Source organism: Kogia breviceps, chromosome 1 (assembly GCF_026419965.1).
Source record: "Kogia breviceps isolate mKogBre1 chromosome 1, mKogBre1 haplotype 1, whole genome shotgun sequence".
Taxonomy (NCBI): Eukaryota; Metazoa; Chordata; class Mammalia; order Artiodactyla; family Physeteridae; genus Kogia; species Kogia breviceps.
The window spans coordinates 82,750,023-82,762,574 of NC_081310.1; the positions used below are offsets into that span (position 1 = coordinate 82,750,023).

The following is a 12,552-nucleotide window of genomic DNA, read 5'->3' on the forward strand; positions in this document are numbered from 1 at the left end:
CAGTTTACTAAGTGTAGTACAGAATTCTCCACTTAGATGTTTCGTTGTTACTTTAAACTTATTATGTCTCAAATTGAATTCATCATCTTCCTCTTCACAATAGCCTTAACCCTTCCCAACTTTTCCATCCCATTAATAGCATCTCTAATACATCCATTTTACCCTCTCCAATCTCTTCCTGACACTGCAATCAGAAAGATTATTTAAAGGAGCCAATCTGATCATGTCATTTCCTTGCTCAAAATCTTTATTCAGCAGCTTTACATTGCCTCCAGAATAGTCTAAAGGGCCCTTTGTGATCTAACCCTTGCATCCCTCCACCGACATCTGGCCTCATTCCTTGCATGCTATGCTACAGCTACTCTCAATTATTTTAAGTTTCCAGAATGTAATACCCCTGCATCTTTTCACATACTGTTTCTTCCACCTGGAAGACCTTTCCCAATCTAATCCCTTTAGCTAAGTCCTACTACTCCATATTTCAGCTTAGAAGCTACTTTCTGTGAAGGGATTTTCCTGACTGTTCTTCTCCCACCTGCCCAAATTAGATGTGTATTCTGTGCTTCCAGGGCATTTTGTGCTTATCCCTATCTTAGCACCGAATCCTTGTATTCTAATAATTGTCAGTCTACCTATCTTTATTATAACCCCCAATAGTTTGTAAGCTCCCTGGGGGCAGGAACCATATCTTAGGCACTGTTGTAGTCCCTGAAGTAAGGGCTTTTCATGCTTTATCTTGTTTAATCATCACAACAGTCATTTGTGGTGGGTACTACACCATTCCTATTTTACAAAATAAGTAAACTGAAGCAAAGAGTTTAAGAAACTTGTCCCAAGTTATCAAAACCAGTAAGGGCTTCCCTGGTGGCACAGTGGTTGAGGGTCCACCTGCCGATGCAGGGGACACGGGTTCGTGCCCCGGTCCAGGAAGATCCCACATGCCGCGGAGCGGCTGGGCCTGTGAGCCATGGCCGCTGAGCCTGCGCATCCGGAGCCTGTGCTCCGCAACGGGAGAGGCCACAGCAGTGAGAGGCCCGCGTACTGCAAAAAAAAAAAACCACACAAAAAAACCAAAAAAACCAAAACCAGGAAACCTGACACTAGAACCAGTCCATCACTAAATCTATTACCTTTAAATCCCTTCTCCACACAATTTGGCAGTGGCCTATCTAAAACACAGAACTGACAAGATTTCTTTTGTAATCCCCTCAGTGGTTCCTATGCCTGCCTGCAAGCCATATCCTTGTTTACCTTCCTGGCCTTGTCTCCAGTGACTCCCCAGGACTCACTTGATACTGCTACTGCAGAATCACCACAGATTCCAGTCTCATCTTTCTCTAAGTGTTGGTCCCTGTACAAAAATGCCCTTTCTCACCTTACCTTTCTGGAGAAATCCTGTTCCTCCTTCAGAATTTGCTCCATGAAACCTTTCCTGATCACTTTTTCTTTAAAAAGATTAATTAATTCATTTATTTATTTTTGGCTGCGTCGGGTCTTCGTTGTGGTGCGTGGGCTCTTCGTTGTGGTGTGAGGGCTTCTCTCTAGTTGTGGCGTGCGAGCTCAGTGTTGGTGGCACACAGGCTTAGTTGCTCCACGGCATGTGGGATCTTAGTTCCCTGACTAGGGATCGAACCCGCATCCCCTGCATTGTAAGGCGGATTCTTTACCACTGGACCACCAGGGAAGTCCCCAGATCACTCTTTTTTTGTTTGTTTTTATGGCTGCACTATGCAGCTTGTGAGATCTTAGTTCCCCAACCAGGGATTGAACCGGCCCGGCAGTGGAAGTACTTCCTGATCACTCTTTTCCCCATCCCACTGGAATCCTGCCTCCACTCTCGGAAGCTATGTGACTTGGCCAAGTTACTGATTTAGTTTTCTCATTTGTATAATAGCAAGACTAAGACTACCTACTTTGTAGAATTGTTGTGAGGACTAAATGAGATGATGTCAATTGAGTACTTAGCAATGGGCTAGGTGCAATTACTATTAAATACTTGTTCCTATTCCTCTATGTAGCTGGGGTTCTACTGCTGCAAGTTTAACACTGCAATATGATTTCCTCATGTGTAGTTTCCCCACCAGAGTGGAATCTCCTTGGAAGAAGCACCCACATATCATTTATATTTTAGCACAATGCCTGGCATATTATAGGCACTTATTAACTGTTAACTGAACTAGACAATTTAATACTACCCATCTTTCAAGGCCCAGTTCAATCTCCATTTCTTCCACTAATATTTACCTAATGATTCCAGCCCTCTGAATTTCCCCTTCTCAGAATTCTTTTACCACTGACATGTATTATATGTAGAAGTGTTGTCTCAATGAGGCTTCATGTTCTTTCAGGGCAGACACCATTTCTTACACTGTTTATCTGCCCAACAACTGCTAATATTTCCAATCGCAAAGTTAGAGTTCAACAGTTATTGGGGTTGGCCAAAAAGTTCGTTTGGGTTTTTCCGAAAGAGCTCACAGAAAAACCCGAACGAACTTTTTGGCCAAACCAATACTTGTGAATTAAAATATTGCTGCCCAAGCATGGGCAGCCTCATCTTATCTTTATTAGTAAGTCACCCATCTCTAAGAAAATTCAGCTAACAACTCATCTCCTGACCCTCCTTCTCTTAGCTTGTGGGAATTCTGCTTAGAACTACATTAATTTGGAGACTTCCCTGGAGGTCCAGTGGTTAAGACTCTGTGCTTCCTATGCAGGGGGCATGGATTCAATCATTGGTCAGGGAACTAAGATGCCGCATGCCACACGCGATCTTATTTATTTGGTTGCACCGGGTCTTAGTTGCCGGAGGCAGGCTCCTTAGTTGCGGCTCACCGGCTCCTTAGTTGCAGCATGCAAACTCTTAGTTGCGGCATGCATGTGGGATCTAGTTCCCTGACCAGGGATCGAACCTGGGCCCCCTGCCTTGGGAGCACGGAGTCTCACCCACTGAGCCACCAGGGAAATTCCCGCCACTCGGGATCTTACATTAATTTGCTTTTATTTGTATGCCACTGTCATGTCTTTGCTTCCAAGGGAAGAGATATTCCCTTTCCTTGTTAACCTCCCTCAAGGCCCAGTAGAGGGCACTATACACACAAGGGCTGCTAGTGTGGGTGCCGCTGTCTGACTGTAGAGATCGTCAATGGCAATGCTCCGGGCTATTTTTCTTTTGCCTGTGTTTTCCATGCTAGGGCCACAACAGCTTAAAATAAATGCTGCTGGACAATAATAATGGTGACTTCATCCCTGCCACCCTGTATATCAGATGGCTCAACTGAGAGGCTTGTCAGCACAATTATCACTCAACCATGTTGGAGGAGTAGAAGAACCCTTGAATCCACTCTTTGGAATAAAGATTTTAGAAAACACCAAGCTAAAATAATGGGCAGGAACAGCCATTTGAAGCACTGCAAAATCAGTCTTCCTTGACTGCCTAGCCCTATAGTATGGGAGTGAAGGAAAAGGAATGGCAAGTTTTAAACTGAAACAGAAATAGGAACAAACATTTGGCACCCCAGGATCCCTGATGCTATGCTTAAACCTAAGGGCCAGGGAAGCCAAGAATAATGGAAAAATCATATAAAAGCCTAGATATTAACTCAAGCTCTTCAGTAAACTAGCACTGCCACCTTGTAAGTAACTTATTTCTTTATGTCAACTTCCGTTACCTGTATATTAAATGAAACTGCACTAACTAGATGATTCCACATCTTGAGACTTGCTGGGCTCATTCCCCAGCTGTAGCCACCTGGCAAACATAAAACTAGGGACAACATGCTCAAAAAGAAGTCATGGGACTGGTTTAAGGGAAATAAGGATGAGAAGGCTCAGAAACCCCACCACAATAAACATTCATATATCTCTTAGCTTTAAGATATAAAGTTTAGGGAAGTCCCTGGCAGTCCAGTGGTTAAGACTCTGTGTTTCCAATGCAGGGGGTGTGGGTTTGATCCCTGGTCGGGGAACTAAGATCCCATGTGCCGTGTGACCAAAAAAAAAAAAGAAATGAAGAAGTATCTAAAAACAACCCCGAAACGTGGAGACCAGAGAAAAATGGCTCTAATCACTAAGTAAAAATTTAAAATGTTCTCTGTATATATAAAAAAAGATAGTGTATACCTTTTGAAATATATGAACTTTTTCATATATTTTCTTCCAGTTAGACAATAAACCCCACAAAGGTAGGGAATGCCTTTAATACATTCCTCCAAACCACCTGGCTCACTTAGTGTCTAGCATGCTGTTCAGAAAGGCTGATGGTTAGGAGGCATCACAATCCCCTGGCTAAATCAGGAGAGAGCAAGTCAGTGTAACATCCCGAGGAGCTGAAAACTTATTTGGAAAGTTTCTGATTAAGAAGAGAGAATGAGTTAGATACTGAGAACATTCCTTCTCTAGTTTAGAAGTACTCCTCCCCCTCAATATGATAGAGATTTCTATGGAATATCTATGTCTCCTGGACCCTGTTTATCTTCCTTGACGCATACTCATTTGAGAGGCCAATCACATTTGGGAAAATACCATGATAAATTCTCCTAATCAAACTTGGGCAAATGGGCAAGTTTCAGTCTTCACACATGGTAGGACTGGTGTGAATGTGAGAGGAGACAAGTGAGTTTGTTTCTCCTTGGGTAACATTTCTTTTGTATATTACACTCACAAGTAGTTTTAAACTTTTTTCAGTGGCAGGATTCCAGTGATGGGTAGGACATCATGAGGAGAGAAGTGACTCTGCCCCCTGCTGGCCACTAGCAGAAAGGCTTGAGTTCCTTTTGGCTTATTACTAGAGGTCACATTTCTCCTTCACAGACATGAGAACTTGTGAAGGAATGGAAGACTGAAAGGGAAAAGGAAGAGCAGGATTCCTTTTTTGCTTAGCCTGTACTGAGTTTTAGGTGTCGATAAACCAAACCCCTTATTTTGTGAGTCAAAACCTGAGGTGGCTGCATCTTCTGCATTAGCTACAAACAGTAGCTTGGACAGGAGTCAGAAGTCCTGGTCTATATGCCAACGGCCCTGCTCCCTCTCCGTAAATTAGGGAAACGGGGAACCCAGACACATCCCACATGAAGGGCCCCTGTTCCTTAGAAACTTAGGGCCCCACACTGGCTTCTCCCCTTGAATGGTGTCTTGTTTTCTTCCCTTTCCCCAAACCCCAATAAAACACACCAACTGCTTCAGAGTATTTCTGGGTTGGGTTTCTTTTGTGGGTCTTCTTTTGTTTTTTATTTCAAACTGAAAAAGTCCCCTGGGCTCTGTGGGGCTCCCCACGCTCATGGCCCCCTTCTCCCACACTCACTGCCCTTCTTCCCGCAGCAAATCTATTTCAAGGACAGCACTTTTTTTTTTTTAAATGAATAATTGAGTTCTCAGCTTGCTCTGCAGAACCAGAGGAGCTGTCTGCATCTTTCATATTTAGACGGTCAGTTTCTTTTATCTGATACCAGGTCCCCAGCCACATCCAAGCAAACAAGGCATTCTTCTACAGAGCTGAATTAGAGCCTCTTATCTTTTGTCCATTTTACTTCCTCCTCCTCACACCCACCCCACACCAGCCACATGGTTAAGGAGGATAGTCAAGAATGTTTTTATCAACTCCAAGCCCTAATTCATATTCCCCCAAATCTCCCGCCCCACCCTCCCAACCCCCCACCCCACCCCCAGGATTTCACTGAGATGTCTCCCAACAATTATTTGGAAAAAACGGAAAAACAAAAAAGGTTCAAGGTCTTGGTGCTCAGCCCAAGGGGCTCCATGCGCTGGGACACCGACGGGCAGGGGCTTCTGCCTCTCCAGCCCGCGCCCGAGCCACCTCCTGACCCCTGGCTGCAAAAGCAGGGAGGGGCAGGAGCCAGCACAGGACCCAGGGGGGCAGCGTCTCAGGATCTGGAGGAGCCCCGGGCAGCATCATTCAACTTGGCCACTGCAGATGAACACAGAAGAAAAAGAAAACACTGTCAAGCAGTAAGGGAAAGAACCCTAAGTTCCACCCCAGTCTCTACCCCATCACTCTTCCACACTTAACAATCATTAGGGCTACCTGGCACATGTCTCAATCCTATCCAGTGAGTTGTTTAAAAACAAGAGAATTTCAGAATTTTCCCATCTTCAAAACAAAATGTTCTGTCTTTTTGGAGTTACCCATGAAAACAAAAACAAAAAAATTCTTTAGACAAGATCAAAATCACTGGAGGTTTTCAGGGGTGTAAACTGCCTGGCTCAGAGCAGGCTTGGTTTCAGAGGCATGGCCAGAGCCACTTGCAGCAGCAGAGACGGACTGGAGGCACACAGTGATCAGGTGGTAACTGCACGGAGGTCAGGGCCAGACAACACACATGTTGTTTTGAGTGGAGTTAATAATCTAGGTTTAATCAAAGCAATTTGGATTTGGATTTTGAAATGACCCTTCTTTGCCATGGAAGCTATGTACTTCACACTGTGGAAACAGGTGGCATATAAAGAACGTAGCTTGCTTCTTTGTTTTCTTAGCCTTGAAGATGACCAGGTGGAGAGAGAGACCAACAGTTTTTCTGATTTCCCTATTTCTTCTATTCCTTCCTAAAAACCAGACTCACTGTGGCCTCAGTCTTGAGGAGTCATACTGACCGATAGAGAAAGCAGCTCAGACAGAAAAGAATACAAAATTTGAGAAGATCGGAGATGAAGAAAACGTACAAAATTATATATATATTTATATATATAATAACATGACATATCTATGTACAACATGTCTGGGACAGTTGAGGAAACTATACAAGGATGTTCAGCATTTTCCCCTTCCCACATGGACTTTAGACTAAGGAAGACAGCATGAGGAAATGGAGCAAGAAACACAAAAATTATATACAATTACAAGTGACAGCCAAGGAGTTTGGGGGCCAGGGAATCACAGGATCCTGCTCTCTCCATTCCCTCCTCATCAACTTTTTCCTATCCAATCTGAATGATGGCCTGAAAAGTGAATGGCTGGTCAGGAAAGAAGTAGAGACGCACACATGCATTAGCAAGTTCATCAGTCGTTCTCATGAGGCCAGATGTGTGGTACATCAGAACTGGTGAGCTGAGGGGGCAAGAGAGGATTATAGAATCTTCCCCTCCTGAACAGCTAGTTCTCACCCTGCTCTCTCTGTGATAACTAGCAGGCTGCATTCAGTAACATTCAGGCCAAGCTAGTGATAACTAGATTGATGATTCTGGCCAGCTGCAGCCCCTTTCCTCCACCAGCATTGCTACTTCTCAGAGCACAGGAGCTGGGTTACTGAGCTCTAGGAAGGCAGAGGTTTCTCAGTGCTCCTTCTCTTTCTCCCTAACCACCTTCCCCAGCTTCCTCCAAGGTGATTCATCTCCTGAGAACCTGCTGCTCCAGCCCTGAAGTAGCACTAAGCCCTGGAGGCTTACTCAGTTCATCCTTTTTCTTCTTGTCTCCCTAACAATACACCTGGCAGCTGATAACATCTGAAATATGGGACTGCAAATGTGCATGACTGAGCATGTTTCTTCAGGCCCACTGCTTGGCTGCCAGAGCAGCTTTTTAGCAGCAAGGGCCCAGACTGTAGGAAAGCAGGTGAGGGCAGAGGCAAGAGCTTTCATGGCTAGCTTCTTAGAATTTTTTTTCTTGACCCTCAAGACCATGATACTTATGAGGCCCTCTTGCCTGAATTTATAACCCTCAAACCTCAACTTCTCTCCCTATGTAGTCTTCAAATAGTTCCCCTCTGTAGGCTCACCTATGGGCCCTCCTCACTTTTGGTTTTACAATGAAGAGCACAGTTTTTTTTCAGGATTTTAGAATGAGAATCAATCTTATCTATATTCAACTGTTTTACAGATGAGGAAATAGAAATCCAGAGAGGTTAAATGACTTGACCAAGGTTACATGTCAATTCTGCCTAGACTGAGTGGAACTAGAACCCAGATATCTTGACTCTTAACCCAGTGTTCTTTCCACTATCCCATGATACTTTCAAAAAGCAACATGCTGGAAGAGAGAGAGAAGGTACCCATTTTATGTGAATTATATCCTCCAATCTTTACATTATTTAAGAACCAGGGCAAACTATAAAAGACACTGACTGAGTAAAGGAAGTTAAGTGAGCATTATAGTTTTAGGCAAGCAAATCAGTTTTTCTTTTTGAGGCTTCTCTAAACCTGCCATAATGGAAACATGAAGCAGTAGCAGCCCAAGGGACAAAACACTTAAAGCACAGAAAACAGATCCCATTCAATCTACCTTTCCCAACCATGTTAGGTTAGCCTTGGGATGTTAAACGTGTCATATTATTCCCAAGGCCTAGCCTAACCAATTTTGGGATATTCTCTTCCAAAAGGAGAAGTCACATCTCCCCAGTTTCTTGTACAAAAGAAAAAGAGAGTTTGCAGCATTATCCAATCCTAGTCTCCTATTTCTGAGCCCCTACCTGGGCTACATGAGGGTGTGGAAATCTCAATTTATCCAAAAAAAATGAACTCAGAGCCTCTCTTCAGCCCACATTACCTTCTCAGCAGCCCCCAGGAGAATCACAGTCATTTCTGGCTAGCAAGCTGAGAAGATATAAGATATAGATGCCCATTCCATCCCTGCCTATGATATACAAAAGTCCAGTGGGTGAGGAAGGGGAGCAGAAGGGGGCCCCGGTTACCCCGCAAGCTTGCTGGTGACGAGTGAGGACTTTCTCTGGGGCAGATCCTGTGGGGTGGGGATGTGGTCACCAGTCACCAGGTTCTTGTCTGGTCCTGCACTTGGCAGCTGCTTATTCTTCATCTTGGCTTTGGCCATGTTGTAGTCTCCTGAGTCAAAGTACTTTTGCTAAGAGATAAGAGGGAGGTTTAGGTGAGTGAGGAGCTCTGGTCTTCCTCAAAAAACAAGGAGACTCACTTCCACTATAAACCTTCATCCACGCTCAGACCTTTCAAGTCTCTTTTGGATTAGTCTCATGCATACAGAGCTTAGCATTAATTACATTTACTTATGTCTTCTCCCCAGTGTGTTCTGACTTTTTCAGGTATGGAAGCAGTTTCCCAGCTAGGGTATTATTCTTGGAGTTAAGAGATAGCTCCTACATCCTCTATACCCACATCTTTTGTAGCCCCATGAGTACAGGATGGTTCAACCAAATTACTGACTTTATTCACTAAGGCTTATGAGGACCTATTAGCCTCCATCAGGCTTGGTGCTGGGGAAACAGAAATGAATAAGATACATAGAAGGGTTGATCTGGGGCTATCAGCAGGAGATCAACCTCAAGCTAACAACCTCAAAATTAAAAATTCTTCTCTCAGACTATGAATAGAAACTGGGCTTGTTCATGAGAATGTACTTTCCTCTGACTGCAAGCACTCCCACACATGTTCCATGGCTCTGACAGCCTGCCCACGCCTGCCTTGCTTACAGCAAGGTAAACTGCAAATCAGCATCACATCATCATCTGTGACTAAGACTCAGTAACCGGGATTCTCCACAGGGATCTGCTTCCCTCTCCATTTCATCCACATAGAGAAACACACTCCAGGTTAATGACATACAATCCCTCAGTCAGCTTTCAGTACTCTGAGGACTGAGAAACCTGATCAGGAGCTAGATGGCTATGAAGGTAAGACTCTGCCTTGGGAGAAGGACCATTCTGGACAGGAAAAATAAGTCTCTTCAGGGAGCATAGTTAATAGCTGGTGCTAATTTAAAGGGTCTAAAGACATCTACTATTCATTTCAAGTTGAAGAAATCTGTAGGACAGATGGGCTGATCTTTTTCTGAAATGACACACCCCAAAATTTAGCTCTAATCCTAAATGTGCAATCCTAAAACTCCCACCATCCAAACAGGCAAATGTCTGGAGGCTGTCAGCATTCCAGACTCTAACATCCTTCCCTCACTCACCCAACCCCATACCTAAATGCCCCTACATTAAGCCTTAATATCCTATGTGGGAAATCAGGAGATAACTGATACCATTTCAGGGGTTTACAATATCTGCCTTGCTTTTTACAAGTGTCTAATTTTTCTCAACTACTGCCCCACAACAAAACCTTCATATCGGTGTTCAGTAGAACTTCCACAGATCTCATCCCTAAGGCTCCCTTTGGCTCCGAAATAAGAGGGTAAGAGATTGTGCCCCATACCCCTTTCTGGAGTCTCTTCATGAGGAAGTCGGAGCCTCCAGGCTTTTGTCCTAGGCTTGGATATTTGGCCTTTAGCTTTGCCTCCTCGGCTCTCTCAGGGAGCATACCTTCTTTCTCCTGTGTGTCCTGGAGGAAACAAAAGGGCCAACAAAATTACACACTAAGAAGCAACTGCTCCTAATATCTGATAACTTTTATACTATTACCTTTTCCTGGAGGTCTACCCATTAGTAAACATGCTATTTCCACTCTGTTCTTAAATAAAGCTAGACCTTTGTTCAAATCCCTAAAGCTCAAGATGACTGTATTGTGAGAAGAAAAGATAAGTTGCTTCTCACACAAAACCCAGGGAACCACCCCAGTGACCTGTGAGTGACCTGCACCTAAACACAATACTACACTCAAAGAGCAAGCGATACCTCACTCAGAACAGAAGCTAGGAAAGACAGAGAAAAGGGCTAGCAGGGCTTCTGGTGATACAAAATTAGTAGGAAAGTTCCCTAGCTGTCCCTAAAACGCGGTACAGGTCAAATGGGAAATCAAGGGGGATAACTGCTGAGATGTTCCCTCCTAAGCTAGTCAGCAGATAAGTCTCTCTACGGAGGAGGCTAGCTATGTAGCCATCTCCAGACATCTCCACCTTAGTAATGGGACAGCATTGCTTCCATAAACACTGTAGTAGGAAGGTGACAGGTAAAGAGATTAAAATGATACTTTTTAACCTCAAGAAAATTAAGGTACAGTAGGTTCACTAGTATTTACCTACCAGCTTTGCCAAAAAATCAACATCTTACCTAGTGATGGAAGTTTGGGGAACATGCCAAGAGGTCAGTTAGCTTGCGGGGGCTCTTACTGTTGCTGTTACCCTCTGCTTGCTTTTTGTAGGCCCTGCTGCCCTTCTCTTTACTGACTTTTTAAAAAAGGACATGAAGCCAATATGTGGCTCTTTTTAGTGGAATTACATTCCCTTCCCTTGAAAACCTGGCACAGACATAACACCAGGTGTATTTCATGAACCCGAATTCAGTACTAAACGTTATAAGTCAAATACAAACCCCCAAAGAGGGTGGCGTGTTTCCATCACAGAATTGCGGGTTAACCAAGTCCCACTACCTTGGAAGTCTGGGGGGAATACGGAGGCGTCTTTCTTGTCACGACTCTGTCGGCGTCTTTTCTAGGTTTATCCGCCATTATTCTGTTTGGAACTCTAGTCCTCTTCAATTTTGTAAGGTCCTCTTTGAAGGTGGGCAACAGACCATCTCCAGCGGTCAAAACAGGTCTCTTTGAGAAAGTTACCGCCTTAAACTAGCCATGATAATAATTACTCTTCTCCCTTCCCCCAATGCTGGTCCTTTTTAAACGTCTCCACCTCGACTTGTATCTTTCTGGGGATTTAGAATGCGAGCCCCAGCTTAGCGGTTGGGTCACCTTACCCCTGCTAACCAATAACACACATCTCGTCCCGGGACCACCAACCCCTTTCATTCACCCAGTCTTTCTTAACACCCGCCCCGCGCCCAGGCTCGGCCAATTATAGCACAGCTTCAATGAGTTGAGCGGTAGGTCTACTGGCCAATCAAGAAGAGAACCGCACTGATTGACAATCCACCCAGCTAACCAGCGCCAAAGCAGCAGGCCGCATTGAAGCTCACCCTGCATGACGCAAGAAGTGGCCAACCCCTGCAGAGCCCGAGACCATGGCGACCAATCTGCGCTGGTGGGAGACCGTCTCCCGCCCCATCACGGTCGCCCCCAGCTCGCCCACCGCACCCCCTCCATTTCACCTGCTTCTCCTCGCCAGTCTCCTCCGCAGGGTTCTCCTCCTCTTGTTTCTGGGACATGGCGGGACCGGGACTGTGGAGTGTAGGGGACCCAGGAAGTCACCCGGAGAAGGGAAGGGGGAGGGGAAACGGGACAACCTGCGCTGCTTCTTCGGCTCCTGTCACTAGGGTTGCTCAGTCAAAATGGCGGCTCTTGCCTGTGACGTTGCGGCCGCCCCTTCCTATGGGAGCCAATGGGAGCGGGGTACATAGGGCAATGACGTAACGACCTACCAATAGTTGCTGGCAAAATGTGGGTTCTAGGGAGGCGACGGGCAAGCTGGAAGGCCAACCTGGAAAGAGAGTGACCCACAAGGACCAATTGGAAGCCCTTGGGGGATGTGAGGGGGTGGTGCTGGTAGCTCTGGCATTTTTGCTCCTTTGATGGGGTCAGAATTCTTCGGCTCCACCGCCCCGCGCCCAGGAGGCTTTGCTGAGCTTCAAATTGGAGAGCGAAATGATGGAAACCTTTTATTTCCAGGTGAAGAGGATTAAGCTTTGCGCAGTGTTAGCAGAAAATTATCAATCACCAGAAAACAATTAAGAAGTCAGAGTGGACTTTAACGTGGTACTCCACACTATTCCAATGTGTCACTTGGGGTGTGGAATGGAGAGA

General features: G+C 45.1%; 1 protein-coding gene across 3 annotated transcripts; it reads right to left on the bottom strand.

The window, feature by feature from the left end:
* Positions 1 to 5,185: 5,185 nt before the first annotated feature.
* ENSA (endosulfine alpha) lies at positions 5,186 to 12,098 on the bottom strand. Of its 3 annotated transcripts, XM_067035391.1 has the most exons (5): positions 11,901 to 12,082; positions 11,230 to 11,397; positions 10,117 to 10,242; positions 8,640 to 8,806; positions 5,186 to 5,923 (listed from the first exon to the last, which is right to left on the bottom strand). In XM_067035391.1, exons 1-5 carry the CDS (start codon positions 11,955 to 11,957, stop codon positions 5,908 to 5,910), a joined length of 534 nt encoding a protein of 177 aa, XP_066891492.1. In that variant the 5' UTR covers positions 11,958 to 12,082; the 3' UTR covers positions 5,186 to 5,907. The 3 variants fall into 3 exon arrangements, with proteins under 3 accessions (XP_066891492.1, XP_058937019.1, XP_066891494.1); XM_059081036.2 differs by lacking the exon at positions 11,230 to 11,397 and having other exon boundaries at positions 11,901 to 12,098; XM_067035393.1 differs by lacking the exon at positions 5,186 to 5,923 and having other exon boundaries at positions 8,636 to 8,806.
* Between the last annotated feature and the right edge of the window lie 454 nt (positions 12,099 to 12,552).

Excerpts from the sequence above, each read along its gene's own strand:
- ENSA (XM_067035391.1), bottom strand. The coding sequence starts at position 11,957 with ATGTCCCAGAAACAAGAGGAGGAGAACCCTGCGGAGGAGACTGGCGAG. Across the intron at positions 10,243-11,229 it reads ATTCCCCCCAGACTTCCAAG|GACACACAGGAGAAAGAAGG; the intron begins GTAGTGGGACTT and ends TGTTTCCTCCAG. Across the intron at positions 8,807-10,116 it reads TGAAGAGACTCCAGAAAGGG|CAAAAGTACTTTGACTCAGG; the intron begins GTATGGGGCACA and ends CTTATCTCTTAG.